Consider the following 26,972-nt stretch of genomic DNA (forward strand, 5'->3'; position numbering starts at 1 on the left):
CACCCCCATCAGTGACAGCTTCCTCCGCAGCCGCTCGGGTAGGATGGTGTTAAAGGCGGCACTGAAATCTACAAACAGCATCCTTACATAGGAGCCAGGAGAGTTGAAGTGGTCCAGAGCATAGTGCAGGCCTAAATTGACTGCATCATCCACTGAGCGGTTTGCCCTGTAAGCAAACTGCAGTGGATCAAGATGGGGAGCTGTGATGGGTTTGAGATGGAACAGAACCAACCGCTCAAGACAAGTCGGAATTGCTGCTTGAACAAACAACTTATGGTAGCGTTTTTCGTGGGATGACAGTCTCCTCCCCGGTGAACGGAGAATCAATAAACGGAGAAAAGTCTTGATGCATTGAAGTGAGAGGCAGCCAAGTTTAACAACAGCATAACTATATCAAAACATCCGTTTAAAAACTCTCTCACACGTCTTGTGGTATAATCCAAGTCTCGATCATTCAGTCGTACGCTCAGTACTTCCCAAACACATGCCTCTCCCCTAAAACCTTACTATTTAAGACACTTCCACATAATCAGTCTCACTGACGGACGAGTGGTGAAAATGTTGTTTAACCATCAAATTGAAAGTAAGTAAGTAAAATGTATTTTTATAGCACATTTAAACACAGCTCGCACTGACCAAAGTGCTGTACATAGCACATTAGCCACAGAATAATGAAAAATAAAATAAAATAAATGTAATTGAAGGGGCATTTCTGATGTCAGGTGGCAGTTGGTTCCACAGCTGAGGGCCAGCAACAGACCTTGGCTGGAGGATCTGAGAGACCTGGGGGCTACCTGGGGATGAATGATACCAGCTAGGTAGCTGGGGGCCAGGGCGTGATTGGTCTGCATTTTGCTTGAAAACAAGACATCATTGATTAACTGTTCATCAAAAAGGTTGCCAGTTCATTTTCTGTCCATCGACTTCTGCTTTTTCGACCATCGACTTTTTTTTGTGCTATTTCTTTTGTTTTAAAGATTTACTGCCTTGTATTTTAACTTATTTGGTGCTACCTGCCCATGTATTATAATAAATATATACAATATATATATATATGTATGTATATATGCAGTATATGTATACAGTATATGTATGTATATATATATATATATATATATGTTTTAATGGTGTGCTGTTACGTGCATTGTAAACAGATTTGCTGTACTTTGGGAGAAGCCAATAAGGCAATAAAGTGAATCTAATTGAATCTAGTTTCTCATCATTTTTAAGAGATTATAATGAAGACAGCAAAAACAATTATAATCAAACAATATCCAATTAGTGTCCAAGTTCCCTGGGGTTTCTACTGTACCTGCACCCCCCCTCCAGTGCTCCCAATGCCTGGTCGATTGTCTTTAAAAGTGATAAAGGAGGCTCTCCCAGTCCCCTTGGACTCGACTCTCCACCAATCAGCGCCTCCGACTGCTTCCAAATCTCGCAGCGGCGAAGCTCATTGGCCACCCCGGAGACTCGGTCATGATTCGGGCGGGCTGTGGGAGGGGCTGGCTGGCAAGGATGAAGGGAGGGGTGGCGGAGGGTAGAGGCGGTGCGGCTGTCAATTGTGTTCCCTGTTCTCGTCAAAAGTCGGCTGTTGTTGCTGTTGGGTACAACCGAGACAGCACAGAAGCCGTGTTTAGTCTGAGCAACGCGCTCCGCACTGACACATGGACGGATCTTCTCTCGACGCAAACCGCAGCGGAAGTTAGCTCCTTTCTGCACTTTGACATCGGTGTGTTTTTGGGGGGGGGAGAAGAGGAGTAACATTAGGGTGGTTTTGGGTAGCCGTGTAGTCAACGCTGGATTGTTTTCAAACATTTTTTCCCCCCGCCAACATCACGTCGCGTACATTATTTCTCGTCACGCACTGGAGCTTTACACGTTTTTATGATTCACAAACTGTATTCGCCGCCTCGAGAACAAGCAAGCAAGCAAGACTGGGCACGGTGAAGACTTGTTGCGCGCATCCGGGGAGCGCACCAGTGCCCAGTTTTCATCCAAGTCGCCACTGTCTAGTGCGTGTGATGCTCTGATTTCAGCAGCGACTCTCATTGAGTGGAGCAGGAATGGACTGTGTGTCACTATGAGAAGCTGTTCATAATTAACGAAATTGGAGAGATTAGTTTCCTCCAGTCTGTCTGAGCGGCTGCTGCTTTAGGAAAACCCATTTCTCCTTTAATAAATGGCATCCACGTGCAGCCAAGTCAAACTTTATTCGGGTCAGATCCGACGACTTGATTAATTTTCCTCACCCGGTGTTTCATAAATCGAGCACTCCCTTTTTTTTTTTTTTTTTTTTTTTGCCTTTCCCGTCGACATGTCTGAGCGCGATGGAGACGGGCTGTGCAGCGACGGAGCGCCGGAGTTCGTCCCGCCGAGAGCGTCCCGCGGCCGGCGGAGCGGTGTCATCCTCCCCGGTGGCGGCCAGGACCCCGACACCATTCTCCTGGATACGTTGAAGGCAGCACCTCGCCGGAGCAGCATCATCAAGGTAAGAAAACATGACATGTTTCCAGTTGTATTTGCTCCATTTTACACGTAACGCTCCCCCCTCAAGGGAATATAAGTATGTCTGGGAAATGGTGGCGTAAAATAGCACCTTAATGTGGGAAATCTCTTAAAATAAGTGAAGCTGGAGTTAAAAAAATGGAGACACAGCGTTCGCAGGTCGGGTTTAATTTAGCCTCCAAACACAGCCACGGTTCACAGACCAGTCTACTCCTCACCTGAGTCCTCTAAGGCCATACAGGGGTTTGACAGCTGCACACCTTGTGGCACAAGTCCGCCAATAAGCCCTCATTTCGCGTCCTTTTCACGCGCGTCACATGTGCGTAATTTCAAACAATGAACAATTTCCACATTCTCCGTCTTTGTGCTTTGCCAGAGGTTTCAAAGTAGCCACGCCACATTCTGAGATGATAGGATAGCTGTGCAAAAGGGAAACACAACTTTGGACTTCTGAGCCTTTGCTTTTCTGTGTGACATTGAACTGCTGCTGCATGGCGATTCATAAAACATGCAATTAAAAGGTCCTTAAGGATTAGTTTCCCCCTTATAAGAATGTGCCTTTTAAAAGGATTAAATACCAAGAAAGTCTGCTGGAATGTTCTGTGGGAATATTAGAAACAAATGCACCGCACGCCCTCACACACTGCAGATTAACGTCATCAGGGTGTACTCTTATCTTTAATATATAAGTATGGCCTTGGTCTAGTCTGGAACAGTGGTGGAGGAATTTCTCAGATCCTTAACTTGGGTAAAATGCTAAAAACAAAATGCTCCCCTACAAGTAAACGTCCTGCATTTAAACTCCTACTGAAGTATAAGTACATCAGTGTGATCCGCAAAATATACTTAAAGTACTTGTTCTGGATGAAAAATGTCCTCTGTGACTGATATATTATTATATGTGACATCATTAGATTGTTAATATGATGTATCAGTGTGTAAATCAGGCCAAGGTGGAGCTGGATTTAATTACTTGATATCTGTTTGTTTAGTTCAATGCAGGGTCGGGCCCCACCGAAGGGTCACCAGATTAAAAACTGGGATGGGCCTCAAATGGTTATTTAGAGGGGAAAATGTCTCTTTATACAGAAGATATCTGAAAGTTTTCAAAGGTCCAAATACATTTCAGGAGCCACAAGCCAAAAAGCACAGGGAACCACAGGTTTAATTTTTAATAATGTGATGCATTTCTACACAATATATCTCATGTTGTTTCAGGTCAGATCTTCATATGAAAAGTAACTGCAGCTGTCATATGCATGTAGTGGAGTAAAAAGTACCATATTTCTCTCTGACATGTAGTAAAGTAGACGTAGCTTTTCCACCCTCACCTGTGCTCAGGTTGCAGGTCAGCGAAGGAGCCGGGTGGGGAAGTGAGGATCATGTTAGGGGATCATTAATGTCTAACATATCCGCTCCGCCTCAGGTCATGTGTCACCTCATCTGAAATCAGACAGGAGGAGGACGTTAAAGGGATAGTTCAGATCTTTTGAAGTGGGGCTGAGCTACTTCTCCATACTCAGTGTGTTAGCTACAGTAGATGGTGGTCAGCACGCTCCCCCCAGTTTGGAGAAACATACAGGAGTACCGACACGGACGCTAAGCAATGTCCTGCTGTGGATGGGGGGCAGCAGCTAAACACATTTTTAAACATTTCAGACAGCCCTTTACGACGGGGAACTGAAGCAGTTATCTCTGCTCTCTTCAATGCCACCAGACTCCTTTGGCAAAAACAGTAATTTTACCTCGCAGAACACGGGAGTTGCTGCCTCGATCGGTTGGTTTGTTTGTTATTGTCTGACTTTGGTGAATCCGAACAAAATCCCTTGAAAACACGAAAGTCACACAATAACACAAACTAACTGATGGAGGCAGCGGTAGACCAGCAACTCCCATGTTCTGTGAGGTAAAATTACCGTTTTTGTCAAAGGAGTCTGGTGGCTTTGAAGAGAGCAGAGATAACGGCTTCAGTTCCCCGTCATAAAGACCTGTCTGACAGCAAGGTAAAATATTCTAAATATAGTGTACACTTAAACAGATATCAATGTTTTTAGATGTGTAAAATGTGTTTAGCTGCTACCCCCGTCCACAGCAGTACATTGCTTAGCTCCTGTGTCGTTACAACTTTTGAACATAAAAATGTTAAAAAAGGACTAAAAACACATGACGATTGTGATTGGTTTAAAGAAATGCACGTTTTTCTCTTATCCCGGAATGCTATGTGTGGACTAGCCAGACCCTCCTCCTGACTATGGAGAAGAAGCTCATACAACCACACTTCAAAACATTCAAACTATCCCTTTTAAAGATTGCTAAAGGAGGTTTAGGACCTTCTCACATTTGATGCATCTGTACTGTATGAGCGGCCGGGAGTCAGCCCAGCGAGTCCCATCTGTAAGACCCAGCTGAACAGAGTCCTTTGACTGCTGCTGGGGAGGAAGTGCATGAAAGGATGGACAGATGAGAGGCGTGATGTCAGTGACAGGCCCGATCAGCTGTGACAGCCGCGGCTGGGTATCAATACAGAACCTTTCAGAATCCTCCGAAATATGTCAGATTATTAATGACGGGCTAAGACTGACAGTTGGCACCAAATTCTTGGTCAGATTTTTATTTGAAGTTAGATTAGACACGTAATCGGCAACAGTTTTGAAAATTAACGTTTCAGTCATTTCTAAGCAAAGATTCCAAACTTTTTCTAGATCCAGCTTTATGAAACGTGATGATATTCTGCTTGATTATATGATTGTAAACTGAATATCTTTGGGTTTGGGGCTCAGAAAAAGACAACAGTTTGAGCTCTGTGATTTTATATTCATTCCATTTTTTTTCCCACAATTGTGTGACCTTTTGTTGACAAAAAGTCTTAAATATTGAGAAAATAATCCTCAGATTAGTAGAAAATGGAAAAAGTTAAAGTTACAATCTGGAAGATCTCTGTTTCGTTGTCTTTGGCGGCAACTTTGGCGCTAAACTGTAACTGCAGTTTGTTGGGTGTTGTTAATTCTCACTTTCATTTGTTTTTGAAGTTTCATCGTCTGTAGTGATCGCTCTTTTCTTAATTTATTCGGCCATAGTAACCGATCAGCTGTGACAGCCGGGGCTGGGTACCAATACCTCTTAGAATCCTCCGAAATATGTCGCAGTATTAATAACGGGCAAAAGACTGACCGTCGGAACCAAATCCTTGCGCAGATTTTCAGTTGAAGTTAGATTAGTCAAGTAATTGGCAACAGTTTTGATAATTGAGTAATCTTTTTAGTCATTTTTAGGCAAAGATTTCACACTTTTTCTGGCAGCGACGATATGGTTGAATTGATAAACACATGATCATCTGGACCTGCACATGCATACATATTCATTTACAGTACTGCACACACACATAGAGATGTGTCAAGGTAAATGTGTTCCTGTGAGGATGGAAAAGAGAAGATTGGTCCAACTCAGATCTTACAGTAACAGTAGTTCATAGATGTATTTTCCCCCAACGTATATTTCCATTTTTCTTTAAAGCTACATTGTGTAAGAATTTCTCCCATCTAGCGGTGAAATTGTATATGACAACCAACTGAATATTACTTTCTAGCCCCTCCCATTCCGAGCGTGTTTTAACTTCTGCGGTGGCCAAACCCGAAATTAGCTCTTAGTATCTCCATCTTTTAATACGCAGCTGTTCTAGCCACTCCAATATTAACTTTGGTCTTGTTGCTTTGCCTGTCGCTTTGTCGTTTTAAATTCTCTTTTTTTGCTTCCCTGGCGAGTAATCTCCCCCTGGCATTCGTCACGGTGCCACTAGGTGTAGGAGGGGGAAAGGCGGAGGTATGTCCCTCTTTGGCTGATGTATTCTAAAGATGGAGGAGCTACATGGCTGCCGTCATTCGAGCGACTCGCTCGTATGTATTCTGAATGATTCTGAATGGCAGATTCTACGTCTACCAGAATACTTTTATTAGTTGGTGGAAGTAATTACAAATGAATGAGCACATATTTGTGAAAGAACAAAGGGGGTTTTGCTAAGAATCAACTCAAAAAAATTACACAATGTAATTTTAACTACATTGTGTAATTTTGTCACTGTCCAGTAAAAACCTTGTATCTCCAAAAATCGAGACAGAGCTGCAACGATTAATCAATCAGTCGATTGACAAAAAATGTATTGGTCATTTTTTCAAGCAAACATTCTCTGGTCCAGCTTCTCAAATATGACTATTTGCTTTTTTTGTGTTAAATATGACCGTAAATTAAATATTTAGTGTTAAATAGAAAAAATGAATCGGCAGATTAGCTGCAGCCCTACTTGGTGATTTTGAATATGGGTTGTAGGGGTGTGCAAAAAAATCGATTCATATTGGAATCACAATTCAAGCTCTACCGATTCAAAATCGAATCATAGAATTCCATAAATTGATTCATATAAAAAAAAGTAAATTTAACATTTTTTTTGAATAGGATGTCTACTGCAGTCACATTGGAAAAGTAACTACATTTAAATACTGTGAATAATTTTTCTTAATCGAGAATCGTTTTTGAATCGAAAATCGATTTTGAATCGAATCGTAAGCCTAAAAATCTATATCGAATTGAATCGTGACATTTTCTGAATCGTGCACCCCTAATGGGTTGAGAAAATGTTTCCTACCTTCAGAGGCTAAATAAATAAAACTCATTGGACATTATCTGAAACATACATGGTCACAAAGCTAAGAAAGGGATGTTTATTCGGCATATTTGCCTTTATTGTACAGTTGCTAATGTAGACAGAGACAGACAGACAGGAAATGAGAAGAGAGAGAGAGACGGTCTGACATGCAACAAAGGGTCGAATCGGTTATATATGTGGACAGATTATAAGACGATGGGCCCCTGGGCATAGACATGTCCGAGACCCCCCGCTCTGTATACATAGGAACAAGAGACCCTCTCAGTCTCAGAGTCTACTTTTAAAATAAAATAGATTAATCCCACACTGGGGAAATTCCTGTGCTACAGCAGCTCAAAAGAAAAAAATGTACACACACCAGAATAACACAAATACACATTAGGTAGACATAGGCGGAAAAATATACATAAAGTATAGAAATGGAAAAATAGAATTAATAATAATAATAATAATAATAATAATAATAATAATAATAATAATAATAATAATAAAAAATAATAATAATAAAACCAACATATTTACACAATAAACACCCTTATATAAACAGACAGTATATAAACAGATATACAGAGGAGTAAGGTCTGGATGAGTAGAGATGACATATTGCACAGTTGGAGGTAGCAAAGAGTGATAAATAAATATGTATAGTGCAAAATATTGTCCAGTGATGGCTCATATTGCAGAAACAGCTTGCAGTGCTACATTATGATGTTGCATTAAAGAGTCTGACTGCTGCTGGAATGAAGGACCTGCGGAGGTGCTCCTTCTTGCACTGAGGGTGCAGCAGTCCTGCCATTTTGCATCCCTTTGTGGTCATTTTGCATCGATTTGTAGAAGTTTTGTGTCTCATTGTAGTAATTTTACGTATATTTTTAGTTGTTTTGCATCGTTTTGAGGTGGTTTTGCATCTATTTTTAGTAGTTTGACTTATCTTATGTGGTCGTTTCGTGTCTCTTTGGGGTCATCTTGTGGTTGTTTTGCGTCTCTTCGTAGTTGTTTTGCGTCTTTTTCTGGTGGTTTTGCATCTATTTTGAGTCATTCGTGGTGGTTTTGTGTCGTTTTGGGACATTTGTAGTCGTTTTGTGTCTTTTTTTTGTCTTTTGCACCTCCTTGTAGTCTTTTGCGTCTCTTTGTAGTCGTTTGGCATCTTTTTTATGGTGGTTTTGTGCATCTCTTTGTAGTAGCTTTGGGTGTCTGTGGTAATTTTGAATTCTATTTATAGTCGGTTTATGTTTATTGGTAGTAATTTTGTGTCTCTTTGTAGTTGTTTTGTGTCTCTTTGTGATCGTTTTTTTCCCCTCCATTTTGTGAGTCAGGACCCCTGACACTTTGGGCCCCTGACCCCTTGAACCCTTGGGCCCCTGGATTTGTGCCCGTTCAGAGATCCATCCATGGTTATATGGACTTACCATTCACCCCCAAAAGTGCTATTTTTGTCACGAAAAGTTTTAAAGATGGTTTTCACAGGATTGTTACATTACATTATTCCACAACACAGCAACTTGTATCTTTTTTTTCTTTTTTTTTAATCGAAGAGCAATATTTTTTCCATGTTGTTCATCTTTTGTACTGATGATTCATCCGGGAGAGTTCCACGTCCATCCAACCCTTGAAAACTCTCCAACGGCCAGTCACCTATTGACCCTTGAAGCCAGAAATAACTCTCCCTTCTTCTCTAGTTTAATAAGAAAATAACTTTGTGTGCTTGGCTGGCTTAAGAAAAAAGCCTGCTGCTCCTTCAGGATGTTCAGCCGGAAAAAAGCAAAACCGAATAGGAAGATGAGCTTTTCATAACTTTAAACTATCATTTTCTCTCCAGCTAATTAAGTTGTGAAATTGGGTGAGTATCTTTTCAATAGAGAAGTGTATATTGTGTGTGTGTGTGTGTGTGTGTGTGTGTGTGTGTGTGTGTGTGTGTGTGTGTGTGTGTGTGTGTGTGTGTGTGTGTGTGTGTGTGTGTGTGTGTGTGTGTGTGTGTGTGTGTGTGTGTCTGTTTCGAGAGCACAGCAGAAAAGCCATGTCTCCCAGTCAGTGTAATAACAACTACACCCACAAATGTGCCAAAACTAAACGAAAAGTCTGTAACTGTTTGACGGTTCCTCCTCCATCGTTCAGGCTTGTTTTCACTCATTCATGCATTGCGATTCATCGCCGCCAGATGAGCTGGAGCGGTTGCCAGAGCGCCGCTTCATCACGTATAAAGAGCGAGTTAAAGGGACGTTAATGTCAATCAAGTTAAACCCATTGGTGCTCAGGCTGTTATATTAATTTTCCCACAGCAAACCATCAGCGATGAGCTTACAGCATTACTCAGGAATAGATCAGAAGGCTCCGCCGTAGACACGGCAGTCACTCAGGCCTGGGAGGGGAGAGCGGTGTGGGATTAAAACACACACACACACACACACGGACGGACACACACACGGACGGACACACACGGACGGACACACAGGTTTACCAGGCTGAGGCTCAGGGGGAGCCATGGTTGGATGTCTCCCTGACAGGCCGGTGTGCAGCCTGACTGCTCGCTGTAAGGACACCGTCAGAGCCTTCTGATGTCTCACAGTTTGACCGCCAGACTGTGTTTAGTGTTACTGCAGGGTGTCCAGTGGTCACCGAATTTCTGGGAATTTAAATAGCAATCGATGCATTAGGGGGCTGTGCAATTAACCAGATTTTGATTGCTATTTCGATTTCGGCTTCTAGCGATCACAGAAACAACGCAATCGAGAGAACCAATTATTTTTGCACATTATATTTTGCAAGTAAACTCTTTATTTTGTCTTGTTCTGAAGTGGAATTCAAAAAGTTAAAACTGGAAAAGTATTAAGGAAAGTTTCACAGTTCAAGGTGTTTTCACTGTTTTTTAAGTTCAATAAATACAACATCTCTCTCTATAAATCATCATGACCTTAGAAACAGAACCATAAATACCATACAAGTTTAAAAATAAATACTAGTACACAGATGTGCCTCCACTCTATTATGGAAAGTCATGGAAAAGTCATGGAATTTCATATCAAGGCCACAGTGGGAACCTGATACGAGTTTATTTTTGTCCCTTCTCAGTTTCTTATCCCACTCTGCCTCCTTGCGCAGCGTATGAAACTCTGCATTGTGTTTTCTTTTGTCCTCCCCCGTCCTTCATTCAGTGGCACTTTGATATTTGTTTTTCTTGGCGTTATTGTTCTCACTTTGTTGCATTCGCTCTAATTCTCCATCCCTCTCCTGCTGTACCGAGAAGCCAACAATGATTTCTAAACAACGTTCTCCTGGAAACCGGTCAAGAGTAATGACAATGTATCGCCTGTGATTTAGTATGCAAAGCAATCTGGGCCACTGAGAGCCTTCTGTCTCCCAGTATCATCCCGCTGCTGGTGCCACATCTCTCCGGGAACACACACCACCTCATCACAGCTGCTGCTCCGCAGTTTAATGTGTGTGACTGCCAGGGAGACAAAGCTCTGAAACACCTCACAACTCATGACAAAAATCAGCACAAAGTGCAGCCTTAAATGCAAATCGACTCTTTCCAGACAACCGAGGAAGCTCTACAAGGCCGCATTCATTGTGGATGCTGAAGGTTCTGGACGGCATCTTCAAATTGTAAAGCCACACACATTACCCAGCTGTCCTTGTCAGATCTTGCACACTGTAGCTAAAGTGTTGAGGAGGTTGCTACTGTTATTTAGAGTACAAACACTGAAACAAAGAGTGCCTTTGTTTGTGTTTTCCGCTGCTTGTCTTGTAGATTATTTCATCTTAAAGCTGAAAAGAATTTCCTGAATGTAGCAAAGTTTCTCCAAAATGAATCCAGACAGCAGATGTGAATGTTTGAGGCAGATACAGATATGAGAGTTTGGCATTGCGATACTGTAAATTCATTGACAACACAAGAAGCTCTACAAGGCGGCATTCATTGCGGCAGTCTTGTATGAAGTACTTGAAAGCAATACCCCACACACACACACACACACACACACACACACACACACACACACACACAATAAAATGTCTCTCTCAACCTCTGCCGTTCTACAACATCCAAAAAGCAAATTATATGACAGTATCACAGTAGGAGCTCCCCTATGTCTTCGTCTTTTACAAACCGGTCAAACAGCCTCCAGATTTTCTCATACACCGCCAAATTTTCCTCTCTGTACATTGTGCCATATTTGTGATCCAAGCACCAATTGTAGGTGCCTCCATGGTCTTCCAGATGAGAGCTATAGTCCTTTTTGCCTGTAATATAGCAAAATCATTACATTTATATTCTTCTTCATTGTAGGGTCTAAGTAGAATATTCAGGCTGACTGGCTGTTGGTGCAGAGTTGTTGGCTTGATTGCAGATAGGTGTGCTGATTGCAGATGACAGATTGCAGATGACTGGCAGGTATGCAGCAAGAGTAGGGGCTGTGCCAGAGAACACTTAGTGATGGCAGTGAAAGAATATTGCAGTAAATTTAAGGTCCAGTGTGTAGCATGTTTAGTTGTTCATTATGAAAATCTGTGTTGCCTATTCACAAACTTGTCCTTTTTCATGAATATTTACCACCAACATCAATTCCAAGTATTCCTATTGGCTTGAAATTTTACATTTGCGTTTGCATGAACTGGGGTATACGCTCCATATTCATGCGCCATCTTGAAATACGTTAGCCGGTTGGGGACATACAGGACATACTGCTCTGCCTTTCGCATTTTCTCTGTCACATGATAAACTCACAGGTGCTGCTAATTCTGCTAATGGGTATCGTAGCTTCCCGGCCCCGGCAAGTTTGAAGAAGGAAACATGGAGGACCACACGTATTCAAAATCCAAATTTCAGGAACAGGAGTCTTCTTCTTCACCCAGAAAAAGGAAAAGGATATTGAAAAGAGCAAGAGACCGGCGTCATCTGAAAAAAGCGTGAAGGCTACCGTAGCTGTGATACGTACTTTGAACTGCGTGGCGCGAGAGAGTTGATTGCGATATATGATCTCAACGCTAGATGGGAGAAATTCCTACACATTGGACCTTTTAAAACTGACTTGTGTTTCGTAACCTTTGCACACACAAGACTCCTCTTGTAGCTAAAAGCAAAAAAAACTATTTATTTACTAATCCACTGTCCCTCATACAAAATAAACTTGATTAAAACAGATTATTACAATAGAAAATGTAGACTTTTATCCTATTAAGTGACACAAATTGGTCTGAAAACTGTGGCTCCACTCAGATAAACAACCTTAAAGTGCTTAAGTGTAGGAAATTGGCCAGTGGGTCTTGAAGGGACATCAACGTATTTCTGAGTGTACTACCAGTAACGCAAACAAAATTGTAATCGGCTGCGATTAAAAATGATTATTATTTATTTTTTTAAGATTTATTTTTTGACGGTTACGAGAGGTGTCACGTAGCTTTTTTGGGCTGTGCCCGGCCGGGCTCCGTGGCAAACCCAGCCACCAGGCGCTCGCTGACGGGCCCTCCATCTGGGCCTGGCTCCAGACGGGGGCCCCGGGCTTCCTCCGGGCAGGGTCACTCCATCTCTACCTCGTTTTTTCATAGGGTTTTTGAACCATTCTTTGTCTGGCCCCTCCCCTGAGACCACTTTGCCTTGGGAGACCCTACCAGGAGCACAAAGCTCCAGACAACACAGCCCTCAGGTTCATAGGGACACACAAACCTCTCCACCACGATAAGGTGATGGTTCCATCGGCGGCCTGTGACCTTCAGCACTCACTGGATCGGTTCGCAGCCGAGTGTGAAGCGGCTGGGATGAGGATCAGCACCTCTAAATCTGAGGCCATGGTTCTCAGCAGGAAACCGATGGAGTGCCTTCTCCAGGTAGGGAATGAGTCTTTACCCCAAGTGAAGGAGTTCAAGTACCTTGGGGTATTGTTCGCGAGTGAGGGGACAATGGAGCGGGAGATTGGTCGGAGAATCGGCGCAGCGTGTGCGGTATTACACTCAATTTATCGCACCGTTGTGACGAAAAGAGAGCTGAGCCAGAAGGCAAAGCTCTCAATCTACCGGTCAGTTTTTGTTCCTACCCTCACCTATGGTCATGAAGGCTGGGTCATGACCGAAAGAACAAGATCCAGGGTACAAGCGGCCGAAATGGGTTTCCTCAGGAGGGTGGCTGGCGTCTCCCTTAGAGATAGGGTGAGAAGCTCAGTCATCCGTGAGGAGCTCGGAGTAGAGCCGCTGCTCCTTCGCGTCGAAAGGAGCCAGTTGAGGTGGTTCGGGCATCTGGTAAGGATGCCCCCTGGGCGCCTCCCTAGGGAGGTGTTCCAGGCACGTCCAGCTGGGAGGAGGCCTCGGGGAAGACCCAGGACTAGGTGGAGGGATTATATCTCCAACCTGGCCTGGGAACGCCTCGGGATCCCCCAGTCGGAGCTGGTTAATGTGGCTCGGGAAAGGGAAGTTTGGGGTCCCCTGCTGGAGCTGCTACCCCCGCGACCCGTTACCGGATAGGCGGAAGAAGATGGATGGATGGATGGATAGGTAAGACTTATAAAACTAACTTTCTGTCATATTTGCTGAAACTGACCCTATGTTCCAGTAGAACTACATGAAGCAGGTCATTTAAAAAGAAATCCGGCTCCTCTGGCACCACCTACAGCCTGTAGTGAGATTTGCAAAAAGTTTTATAGTTGCTTGGCTAACTAAAGCATGGTTGTGCATAACGCTAGAACGTCGTCTAAGGATACTTTTCCTTGCGTCAATGATGAAAAAGGATTGTCTACCTTGTAACATGTGTCGTGATTTCCCTGGCAGACAACTCACATCATGTGCAGTTGTAACACTGACTAGCTACAGCTAGAACAGCTGTGTGTAAACGATGGAGATACTAAGAGCTAATTTCGGTTTCATCGACATTGTTCATGCTGCTTAGAGAAACATTAAAAACACAAACCTCCGTTGCTTGTCTCCTACGCTGTAAACATTGCCTTACAATCTCGTACAATATACAGAATAACGATAGCACTGATACTTTACTAACATTAGCTTGCATATGTTTGGGAACCTGATAGCTGATGTTAGCAATGAAATGGTACCGAAATAACATAAAACTATTATTACACTGGAAGGAACACTCATGGACGAAGTTGTACTTCTTGGACTAATACGGCCACCATAGGAGTTAAAATGCACTTGGAATGGGAGGGGCTAGAAATTAATATTCAGTTGGTTGTCATATACAGTTTCACCGCTAGATGGGAGAAATTCTTACACAATGTAGCTTTAAAGTTAAAGCTTTAGTGTGTAACTTTTTGATATTAATGAACGTCTGTTACATTCGAGCCATTGCCAAATGAGTTGCTACAAAGCTAATTCAGACTATCAGCTCCACACAGCTCTCTCTGTATTTCTCAGTATGGCTATGTTCAGAAGATTGTGGCGTCGGGCGACTTTCGCATGCAGAAACTCAAGTGAAGATAATGACCTCTTCTGAAGAGTCCCATCATGTTTTTTTTTTATCCTCCGTGTCCTCCTTGGCTACTAGCAACTGCGTGGAGGAGGAGGGGTGGTGCGCGATCACCGAAGGATGGCGTCATGTGGAAGTTTTGTTGTCATTACTTAGAATTCCTCGTAGGGGTGGCAGAAACTAGTCACTATAGCTGTAACTCAAAGAAAGTGGAAAGTGAGAGACATCTGACGGAACTTCCGGTGGCACCGGAATTATCCCATAAATGAACAGCCGTCGACGTAGACTAGGGAAAGTATAACTTTAGCTTAATGGGTCAGAAATGTGGCGTGCATAGCTGTCTACCATATTGTCTTTTTTGGTACCATCCTTTGGATATGCTAGATTAGAAAAAAAATACAACCAATCCCTTGCAACTGAAAACAGTAATGTAACCTTTCTTTCCTACCTCAAGCGAGAGGACATCCTGCTGCAGAAAAGTTTTCAAAGTCCGTGTTCTGCATCTTAGACCGTATTCTTCACAGAAAGAGAGGTTAATGCGCTGGAGTTCAGGTTCAAGTTAAAGGAAAGACATTTCCAAACAGCCCCAAGTCTAAAACAACGGGTGCCTGACCGATGGAAACTGACATTATGTAATCGTTTGTGCCTCCGCTGAGCCCCGTGTGTGAACCGTTTGTAAAGAGCGATTAACTGATTACACATATCAACTGGCTTTCACGTTGAAAACCAATCGGAGCGCTGTGAGGAATCTTATCAGTATCTTGTTATTTTATATATTTATTCTGGACCTCACAGGAGCGTGCAAGAAAAAAACTGTGTTAAACTCCGGGGCAGATTTCTCTGTCCGACCTGCACACAGAATGTGTAATACCTGTAATTTCATTGATTTCTGATTAAGGAGTTTGACAACAAATTGTACGAGTGATTGTTAGAGCACCTACTTCCAGGGCTGTAGTACTTGAGTCCGGACTCAAGATGCTTTTCTGTTGTCTCGGACTTGTCTTGGACTCATTGGTATTTGGACTCAGACTTGTTGCGGACTCGGCCAAGTAACTTCCTCCTTCAAAACAAAACCATTGATGAAGCGCGCTTGTTCAGAAAACAGGTATTGGTTTAATTCAGAATCCATCTAGAACAGTCATTGAGGTCACCTGGTATACACCTGGCTGCATCATATTCCTCAATCATCAGGCATCAACCATATTAATTTTGGCCACAGACACAATGTTAGTGAGCACTTTGTACTCTGGATTCTTCATCACAAGTAATAAGTTCAAGAATGGGAACTTTTGCCATATTTTATATTTTAAGTAAATAATGTGGCTTAATTTGACCCTTTCTTTCTACGATCTTGACTGTCTTATTTGGACTAGGTCTTGACTTGGACTTGAACCTCTTTGGACTCGGTCTTGACTCGGCCTCAACTAGTCCTGGTCTTGGACTTGTCTTGGACTCAACAAAGGTGGACTTGACTACAGCCCTGCCTAGTTCTCTCTCTTCTTTTCTTTTTTAGCGTCTGAGCCAATAATGCTATAGTCATGTCTTGCTCTCTTCTGTTTAAGGTCAACTGAAATCACAAAAAGTCTCTTTTTTCAGTCCAGAAAGGATGTCAAAGTGATTTTAAAATGTGTTGTTATTGTTTCTTTCTTTATTAAAAGGAAGGTAAATAATCCTGGAGATGCTTTTAGAAATGTTCCTTTAGCCTCAAAGCTTCTCATTAAAAGCTCCAGTACGGGCAGAAAGAAGACACAAACTTGCACAACAAACTGTGACATACATGCTGAGGACAGATGTCAGGTTTATTTAGCAGCGGCGTTGAAGAATACAGTATAAACCATACAATTTAGCATTTAAACTGACCAATTTTGACTTTTGCAGCTATGTTTTTAAACTGGTTTTAATCTGCATAACAGGCTGGCTAATTAGCTACAGTATCTAGCATGCAGCATAGATGAGCATTTTCCCCGGGAGATGTTTGTTTGGAAGCTTGTTTAGCGAATTAGGATGCGACACAAGGTGTGTGTCCGTGCCTGTAGATAAGAAGAAGTCTTCAGCCAGAAAGCTAGAGTGGATTGTTGTTTAAAGTCTGTGGCTGTCTGTGCTGTGTGGAGGGATACTGTCTGGTTGCTATTGTTACTGTACAGCTCTTTTCATTTTATAACATATTTTTAAATATATTTTTCATATTTGTATTGTAAATATCTATTTTATATGTATGATTCTTGACCTCTGTAGTACTTGTTTTTCATTTTGCAAACACACAGCAGTAAACCGGTTTCAGATTGTTTCAGCCAACGATAGAACAGTGATGTTATTGCTTTATGCAAAGTTTATGTTAGGGATGCACCGAAATGAAAATTCTTGGCCGAAACCGAAAAAGAGGAAACCAAGACCGAAAACCGAAACACCGAAAGAAATTATGCCAATTATTAGTGCCATTGCATTTATGGCTATGACTGTGTACTAACTTTACTAAAATCAAGGCATTGCAATTGTATAAATTAATATTAAAGTTTCAAAGAATAAATCAATTACAAATTATGCAAATATTTATTTAGCACATTGCAACAATGCACAGTATAAAATAAAATCAGTCAGGAAAGCGGCCGTGATTACTTCTCCAGTAAGCAAGAGGGTTATCACTTCTGGGGACTTCTGACAGATGACCATCTAGCTGTTGAGTGGTTGAGCTTGTCATCTGCCTGACATTTGAGAAAGATTTGAGAGAGTGTATTTAAATAGGGCCAGTACATAAATAAACATTTTTATTAGGGCTGTCAATCGATTAAAAAAATTAATCTAATTAATTACAGACTCTGTGATTAATTAATCGAAATTAATCGCATACATAATTAACGGTGCCTGAACCGATACTTTTTAAGAAAGTAAAGAAAAGAAAACAAAGGGTACTAAACAACAGTCGGTGACATTAAAGAACGGCTTGTTTATTACTAAGGCCATATGGTCAAAATTAAATGATTTAATAATAATGTATAACAATAACTTATTTCACTAGTAAATTGCTGTTGAACGACAAAAACAACCACCAAGGACATTTACAATAACTTCAAATGCACCATGAAGGTGTAGTTTACCAGTTTCATTGAACTGAATTGATTGTTTTTCTGGAAAGAGTACAGGACGCTTTTGCATAATAAACAATGTAATCTCAGTTGGACGTTAACAGTTTTAGATTAAAAGCTCGTAAGACTTCTAAGTATGTATTTGAGAGTGTCTGTAGGAAATTAGTGTGACAGATAGAATAACAGAGACGGAGAGAGAGAGACTTAATACTCGTGTTCATGTCTGCATTAGGGTTAGTGTGAATGATGTGGGATTTAAACAGTGACCTTCACTCTGCAGGCGGCAAGGTTTCCACTGCTAGAAATAAAAAAACACCAGAGCATAAAGAAGATTTTAGATTTGAATAACTGAAAACACACACGGTTAAAAGCTGAGTGGCTGCCAGGGGTGACTGTAGCAAGGACGTGTATATCTACAAATCACTTCCTGTTCAAACCGCCCTACAAGCTGTTTACATTTCTATCACTGTCACTAATTTCTCTTTGAACATGCGGGGAAACAAAGAAGAGGGTGACATTTCATTTCTAGGTGCAGAGAGTGAGCATCTCCAGAGCAGATTGATAAAGAGAAACACTGAATAGGCTTCGACAGGTTGTAGAAAAGTGAAGGGCAGAGGACGCAACGTGAGGGGGAATACTGAGAAAGGAAGAGAGACGAAGAAAAAAGAGGAGTCATCCAAGCGTGTGCGTGTGTGTGTGTGTGTGTGTGTGTGTGTGTGTGTGTGCGCGTGCGTGTGTGTGGCAGTGTGTGGTGTCAACCTCAGGTTGGATAAGATCGGGGGAGAACTCTAGAGACTTCATGTCGGGTTGTTTTGTTGTTTTGAGATTCAGCCTAGAGGGCAACACACACACACACACACACACACACACACACACACACACACACACACACACACACACACACACACAAAATCCCACTCCCAACATCACCAGTGCTCTTTGGTATCTTTTAGGGCTGCACGAAATTAGGACGATATGCGATAATGTTGTTGATTACTGCGATAACGATTGTGATGTTACTGTACGTGCGATGAATTAAAGTGTACTCAGTTCTGCCTTTCTGCTGCTTTCGGTATTCTGCTAACACACAACAAATTGTTGACTTTAAAACAAACAAAAGGAAATCATTTCCAACATAATTTTATTGCATTATGACCTGCCATCAGTGTTGCAAATTTAGAGACTTTCTCGCTAGATTTAGGGACTCTTCAACGGCTTTATTTCTGAAAAAAACGACTAGTGACAAATTTAGCAATGGGGGGAAAAAGCGAAATATATTATAGTTAACTTGCATGCTTCATGCATGCTTCTCAGAGTAACCACAGTCAAATGATATGCGATGAAGTCACCAACATGTACATCAAAAAAGCATGTGACGTTATCTGGCAACTTTGAGCAACTTTTGGAAACTAGTGCTTACCCTGGAAATCCAGAGTTCTTGTGAGAGCACAATTTGAATTTGCTCAGCGAGTCACTCTGGCATTCAGTAATGATGCTCATTAACTACGCCCTTGTAGCCGAGCTGCACCAATCACATCGGTGTATCTGATAGGTGGGCCAGAGGCGAGCTAAACAGATGACGACGTTTTTGCTGTTTTGCCGACCGGATACGGCAAGAGTTTAATCTACCAGTTAGCTTCTCTGGTAGCTAAGAGTTTAATCTACCAGTTAGCTCCTCTGGTAGCTAAAAGTTTAATCTACCAGTTAGCTTCTCTGGTAGTTAAGAGTTTAATCTACCAGTTAGCTTCTCTGGTAGCTAAGAGTTTAATCTACCAGTTAGCTCCTCTGGTAGCTAAAAGTTTAATCTACCAGTTAGCTTCTCTGGTAGCTAAGAGTTTAATCTACCAGTTAGCTTATCTGGTAGCTAAGAGTTTAATCTACCAGTTAGCTTCTCTGGTAGCTAAGAGTTTAATCTACCAGTTAGCTCCTCTGGTAGCTAAAAGTTTAATCTACCAGTTAGCTTCTCTGGTAGCTAAGAGTTTAATCTACCAGTTAGCTTATCTGGTAGCTAAGAGTTTAATCTACCAGTTAGCTTCTCTGGTAGCTAAGAGTTTAATCTACCAGTTAGCTCCGCTGGTAGCTAAGAGTTTGATCTACCAGTTAGCTCCGCTGGTAGCTAAGCGTATGGGGCTCTGGATACGTCACCCCGTGTATTGTGGTGATTGGTCGTAGTGTTGTCCAATTGCGTGCAGTGAGATTATCAAATGCATGCTTGGTGCCGCCCCTCGAGTTGGGCCATTTTCTTTACTCATTGCCAAACCCTTAATCTTTCTGATTTGGGTCTGGATTTCCAGGCTAGCTAGTGCTAACTTTTTACACTGCCTCCCATGTGGGCCAAAAATAAGTAAAAACAAGTCTTCTACTATCCAACTAGAGAGACAGAGATGTTGTGTAGTATCATGTTGAGGCATTTTATCTCTCCTGTTTTATTTTGCCCGCAGTGCAGGAATGTTGGTAGTGATGTGCAATCTTGAATTTTCGTCGTAAAGAAAAACATTAGTTCAAATTACCAAATTTTTAGGTGATTTTAGACTAAAGTAGTTGTTTGAAAGCAAATGTAAGCCTCTTTAAGTCTCTCCTTGCTCTTATCTGTCTGTTTTCTGCAGCAGTGCTTCATAATTACACTGTTATTTGTCCACTCCAGCTGACTTGTTCTGGTTATAATGCCAATGGGTGTGTCCTGATTTACCAGATGTGTGTGTGTGTGTGTGTGTGGTGGTGGTGGTGGTGGGGTGTGTGTGTCTTGTGCACTTAAAGAGGACTTGTTGTAGTCCGATTAAATGAACCGACTTGAGGTAGCTTGTGTGTGGGTGGGTGTGTTTTGAATGGGCTTCTTCTCGTCAGTGAGTCACTAACAAACACACATGCACATGCTGTGTGTGTGTGTGCATTTGCATTTTTCAGCTCTTTTAGAGAGGAGGAATGTTGTGCGGCTGCCAGACTCTGCTGCTGTGACTTCACTGGGACCGGCGGAGATCCCTGGCACCGCACACACCTGCTGCCATAGCAACCACATACAGGACCCATGACAAACTACCCCTCTAACCCAAACCCAGCTCCCTTTCTCCCCTCCACTCCCCAAAACTCTGTGTGTGTGTGTGTGTGTGTGTGTGTGTGTCCTTTTTTCAGGACTGTAACTACTGTTTATGTGTGTGATATTTATTAGCTACTTTTCCATCTCTCCTGGTTCATAAACCTGCATTAATCAAAGTTGTTTTGGCCACTTGGGGGCAGCAGAAACAGCTCTAAACACAACATTAACATATCATCCCCTTTAAGTTTGATTTTTTTTTTTTTAAGTTTATTATATATACTTCTTAATGTGCAAAATGTGTGGCAGCACTATATGAAAATATGGAGAAAAAAAACAGTAGAACAAGAATGTTTACCATGCTTTGATGGATTATTTTACTATGTGGAAGTTGGAGGAAAACAAATCCTCGTCATCTTCATGTGTGCAGACTGTATTGAAATTTGCATTGAATATGCACGAGCAAGACAAAATACATACATGTAATGTAAAATGATACATTCTTCACAGCTAGTAAACTTGTATCAAAATCCAGGTAAGATGTTTTTTCTACAAATTATATTCAATATTTTATCATTTCCCCTCATAAAGTTTGACATTTTGTTTTGGTTTTTAGTTCCTTACTTTTGTAAGAAATTCTTATAAAAATGATTGCATTTATCACACTAGTGCGCTCTCTCTCTCTCTCTCTCTCTCTCTCTCTCTCTGTCTCTCTCTGTCTCTGTCTCTCTCTCTCTCTCTCTCTCTATGTCTCTCTCTTTCTCTCTCTCTTTCCATCTTCATTTATTCAGCCTTGCAGAACAAGTCGCTGGAGAGCTACAGAAAAGAGGAAAATGATAATGACATGGTGGGGTGGTTGATTCAAGGGTGTGCGAGAGACAGTCTGAAGGCACAAATCGCTCTGATTCTTCGTGTGGATATATATATATATATATCCTCCCACAGCAATATATGGACACTACATTGCTGTCTTCCAATCTAAAATAGCATTCTTACGCTGTTTTTACCCCAAATTATATAATTTTGTCTTTGCTATTTTTCTTTTTTCTAGTGTTGCTGCTTCCCCACAATTGCATTTCTTCCCTCTACAATCCATTATACAGCTTATAAACTCCTCATCCCTCTGTGTTATTCCAAAATCAATCTGTTTCTACCTTGTGCCGTAGATTTACCTTCACTGTTTAATGCAGTGATCAGCTGTCTTAGGAAATGACTAAACCTTTACAAAAAGAAGAGAGAAATCATTTCTTTGTGTTCTTGAGGATGTGCGTCCTCAGCAGGAACAAATAGACATTGGGATTGTAGACTGATATTTATTTGGTTTTGATCTGTTCATGGGATTTATCTACAATCTAAAAAAATACAGAACCACTCCAGTTTTATCCTTTAAGCCTAACATAAAGATGTTTGTCCCCAGACTGACTGTGAGCAGATTTTTAGATGTCATATAAACACATTAAGGGCATTTTGTTTTGGATTGGAGTGTTTTTTTTTGTAGATTTGATAAATAACATGTCATAAGGGTGATGGCTCGCTGTCTTCTTTAATTTCCAAACACTTATGTTGCATGATTTATAATTTCTATATAAAACCTTCAACCACAACATCCACTGAATTCTTTATAGTAAAAACCTTCCCACATGGGAGAGAGAGAGAGAACTGTATTGTGTGTTTAAATGTCTGTCTTTGTTTCTTGCAAAGAAACTCACGCACACTCTTTGCAACTTTTTACCTACTTGTCCCTCTCACAACTCAACATCTTTTGAAAGAATTTCTCTGTTGCTCAGGACAATCCACACACATGGTGAAGACTTTTAATTGGGGCTGTTTCTTCAGCAGAAAATAGTTTTAATAAAAACGGTTCACAGTGAGGTAACTGGGATGTTGCTTGTGAGGGAGGGACTTTCCCGTTGAGTTCTTCAAATGTCGTTCTTCAAATTTCGTTTTTCGCGATGTATGTACTTCATGGAGCTGTCGGTTATTTCCAGGATTTTTGAGTATTTGTTCACTTGATGAAATGATGTCCATCGCACCAAGTCCAAGGGGACGTATTTAAATGCATATAAAATTTAAATTTGAGGATAAACCTTAAGATGTACCATCTTGCTTTCAAGACACAAAAACACAGAACAGAAAAATACTTTGCACATCTAAAACATGAGACGGGTGCGTTGGAGAGGAACGAGTAGGTCAAAAGTTGCAAAGAGTGTGCAGGAGTTTCTTTGCAAGAAACAAAGACAGGCATTTAAACACACAATACAGTATATAAATAATGATAATGATAATAAATTAAGCAAGCGGGGCGGTGCGCGATCACGGAAGGCTTTTATCATGTGGATGCGCCAACAGTTTTGTTGTAGAATTCCTCATGGGGGGGACAGAAACTACGCACTATAGCTTTAAAAATACATTTGCGCTGCTCTGCTTTCTGCACCAGTTCCGAAATTGCTCTCTTTCTCTCATCACCAGTCGCATATTTTTTAGCAAATACCAGAGGTGTGGACTCGAGTCATGTGACTTGGACTCGAGTCATGAATTTGATGACTTCAGACTCGACTCGACAAAATGTACAAAGACTTGCAACTCGACTTGGACGTTAACATCAATGACTCGTGACTTCACTTGGACTTGCGCCTTTTGACTCGAGAAGACTTGCTACTTCCCATGAAAACTGGGGAAGAAAATGTTCACACGGCCGCGCCGCTCTCAGTTTATCTGCATCTGTGAAAAAAATGTGCACCACCTGTATGCATGCAGAGAGCACGCGCGCTGCCTGCCAATCACTGTAGTCCCACGTTGTTTTGATTCGACAGCATCTAAGCAGGAACATTGCAAGACAACCAATGAAGCACAAGCAACAACGCGCCAGTTGGCAAAATGATACCGAAGATAGTTTCGTTTGGCTATAAAAATTATGAGGTACTCGACAAAAAAAGAGTTGCAATTTGCAAAACATGCGGGCCCTTATTTGATTAATGTCATTGTATAAAAAGAGGTTTAAATAAATACAAATCTTACAGACATACATGATTTGTATAAATTTTATTTCTGTGGTAAGAGGACTTGAAATGACTCGAAACTAAAATGGTAGGACTTTGGACTCGACTTGAGACTTGTTGGCTTTGACTTGTGACTCGACTCGGGACTTGCCTCATCTTTGACTCGACTTGACTCGGGACTCGAGGGCAAAGACTTGAGACTTACTTGTGACTTGCATAACAATGACTTTGTCCCACCTCTGGCAAATACAGTGGGCTTTGTTCGAGAAATGTCTTTCAATAATACCTTTTTGAATTTGTACTCCAGAGGTTGCCTATGGAAACTCAAGACCGATATTGAGGTTTGGCAAAATTTAGAGGATAAGGTGCCGGGGCATTGACATATGAAGGCTGTGACGCAAATTTTAGTTGACTGAAATGTTATGTAGCCTAAATAGAGAATATAAGAATGGGGACCGCCCATTTCTCCGACGCTCCATTGTTCTGACCTCTCAATAACCCGAAAAATTCCCGTGGTCCTACAGGCCACTAGTCCGACGTCCCTTTGTGGCGAAATTACGAATCCCACTATGGCCACGCCAAGACCCGCCCTACGAAGCAGAGCTCTCGATTGGTTGGGGTTAGGTATTTGACCTCGAGTGGTTAAGGTTAGGATAGCTGATTGGTCAGGAGATAGGACCTGTACAAATGGGGTTACGTTACCTTGCGTAAGCATGGACGCCTGGCCAATAAATGCTATTGAAGGGCGGGTCTTGGCGTGGCCATAGTGGGACGTCGGACTAGTGGGCTGTAGGACCAAAGGGAATTTTTCGGGTTATTGAGAGGTCGGAACAATGGAGCGTCGGAGAAATGACATGGCACCATAAGAATCATGCTAGGCCTACAACAATGATAAATGAAAACTAAATTGTAATTATGTTCATTATCATATAATTGTTTTTGTCAAAGCCACAAGGAGCCACTGGAGAGTGTCTAAAGAGCCGCATGCTAGATCCTCATGGTCTAGACCTTCCATGTATGGATTGCAGAAGTTTTGAGTGAAAGATATCTCAAAACCTCAACAAATATAATGGAAGCGCTTCACATGACTGATGTATAATGATGAATCAGAATACTTTATTGATTCCCTCAGGGAAATGATTTAGTTGCCGTTGCTCACAGTCACATTCAAGGTAAAATAAGAGTAAGAAAAGAGCAAGTCAATAAGTGTATAAAGTAACATAGCTACAATAACAAATAAAAAAAAAAAACATTAAGTAGAAGTAAGTGAGATTAGGTTACAAGTAGGGTTAAGTTAAAAAGAGTTTCAAATGGATTGTACAAATTCTATTGTGGTGCAGTGTCGACTAATACAGTACAGACATAAATTAAAAAAAATAAAAGTACAGTGTGAATATGAGTAGCAGCAGTGAATAAATAACACCTTTGTACAAGGGGTTAAACAGGTCCAGCTGGGTCCAGTTTGATAAGGATCTGTTTGAATGGTATGACTACTTCAGTCCAGTTGCTCGCTGCTGTACATATCGTTCTGCAGTCAGATGATGAGGTCACTGTGCTCCCAGACGTGCTGGGTGGAGTGGACACATCTCCCATCAGCCATAAAAACCTTGTTAAGACCATTCAGGCTCTCCTCTTTGTCCCTGTCACACTCTGTTGTATCACTTTGAGCTTAAAGCTATAACGTCCGTTACATTCAAGCCATTGCCAAATGAGTTGGTAGAAAGCTTACCGGCTCCACAAAACTCTCCGTTTTTCTCTGTATGGCTATGTTAGGGCTGGGAAATAAATCGATATTATATCGACATCCACATATGAGGCTAGATATCGTCTTCAGTTTTGGATATTGAATATCGTGATGTGACACTAGTGTTGTCTTTTCCTGGTTTTAAAGGCTGCATTACAGTGAAGTGATGTAATCTTCTGAACTTACCAGACTTACAGTACAAGCTGTTTTATTATTTGCCTTTACACACTTAGGTTTCTTTCACACCTACCTCGTTTGGCCCATTTAAAACAAACCCTGCAGCGTTTGGTCGGACAGTCCGGCACGTTTGGGCTGGTGTGAAAGCTCAAACGAACTCTGGTGCGGATCAATTCAATTCAGTTTTATTTATAGTATCAAATCATAATGACTTATCTCAAGACACTTTACAGATAGAGTAGATCTAGACCACACTCTATAATTTACAAAGACCCAACAATTCCAGTGATTCCCCAAGAGCAAGCATTTAGTGCGACAGTGGCGAGGAAAAACTCCCTTTTAGGGAGAAACCTGGGACAGACCCTGGCTCTTGGTAGGCGGTGTCTGACGGTGCCGGTTGGGGGTGTGATGAACAGTGGCGATTATAGTCACAATAAAGATAATGGAACTATGACTAGAAAAAGTAGTTGTAGTAGTTCATGGCGTAGCAGGGCACTGCAGGGTGTTACAGGGTGTAGCAGGGCCAAACAAACAAACTCTGGCCCGCTTGAAAATGCTCGCTTCCAAGAGAACTAGAGTTGGGTTCACTTCAGGTGAGAATGCGATAAGACCCAAATACAGGCAGGGAACCAAAAAACAGAGCATTTACTGCACACAATTTACAGACTTGTATATGATTTAAGGGATGATCATTTTCAGGTCCATAAGCTGTTCTGAGCACACATCGCTGATCATCTGTGGACATCATCAGTCTGCGTGACATCATCATCTCTCTCTCCGTCACTCGCTGTCTGTCAGCTGATCATTGTTCGACTTCTTCTAAAGCAGTGGTTCTCAAACTTTTTTCAATAATGTACCCCTTTTGAATTTAATTGAAGTACCCCCTGATCAGCGCTAATCATTTTTAGTAGAAAAAAAAAGTCTATATAAAGAGGAACAATACAGCGCTGTCAGCGATAGATTTACTAAACAGCAGCCTTGTAACTGAAAAAAACCCAAAAACATTTAAATGCTAATGAGAAAAGAAGACAAAAACTGTAAAAAAGACAAAACCTTGGAAAAAGATGGTAGAAAGAAGGAAGGAAGTAAGGCAAGAATAGGTCAAAATAGTATCAAAAGCTTAAAAAACAGTGACATAACTTCGGAAAAAGCGAGAAACTTGTAAAAAGTAGGACAGTAGAAGGAAGGAAGGCAAGAATAGGTCCAAAGAAGGCGACACAAATGTCACAGTCTACATAAAGAGGAACAACAGCCTTGTAACTATTAAACATTTTGTTAAGTATCTCACGTACCCCCTGCAGTCCTCCAAAGTACCCCTAGGGGTACACATACCCCCATTTGAGAAACACTGTTCTAAAGTAT

The 26,972-nt window shown here is 41.6% G+C and overlaps 1 protein-coding gene across 1 annotated transcript in view; it reads left to right on the forward strand.

The window, feature by feature from the left end:
• The first annotated feature begins 1,538 nt into the window (after positions 1-1,538).
• plcl1 (phospholipase C like 1) overlaps positions 1,539-26,972 on the forward strand; it is a 102,645-nt gene continuing 77,211 nt past the window's right edge. The window contains exon 1 of the mRNA XM_031297403.2: positions 1,539-2,488. Within this exon, the coding sequence (XP_031153263.1) occupies positions 2,315-2,488 (174 nt within the window). The 5' untranslated portion in view covers positions 1,539-2,314. The remainder of the gene's footprint in view (positions 2,489-26,972) is intronic.

Source organism: Sander lucioperca, chromosome 8 (assembly GCF_008315115.2).
Source record: "Sander lucioperca isolate FBNREF2018 chromosome 8, SLUC_FBN_1.2, whole genome shotgun sequence".
Taxonomy (NCBI): domain Eukaryota; kingdom Metazoa; phylum Chordata; class Actinopteri; order Perciformes; family Percidae; genus Sander; species Sander lucioperca.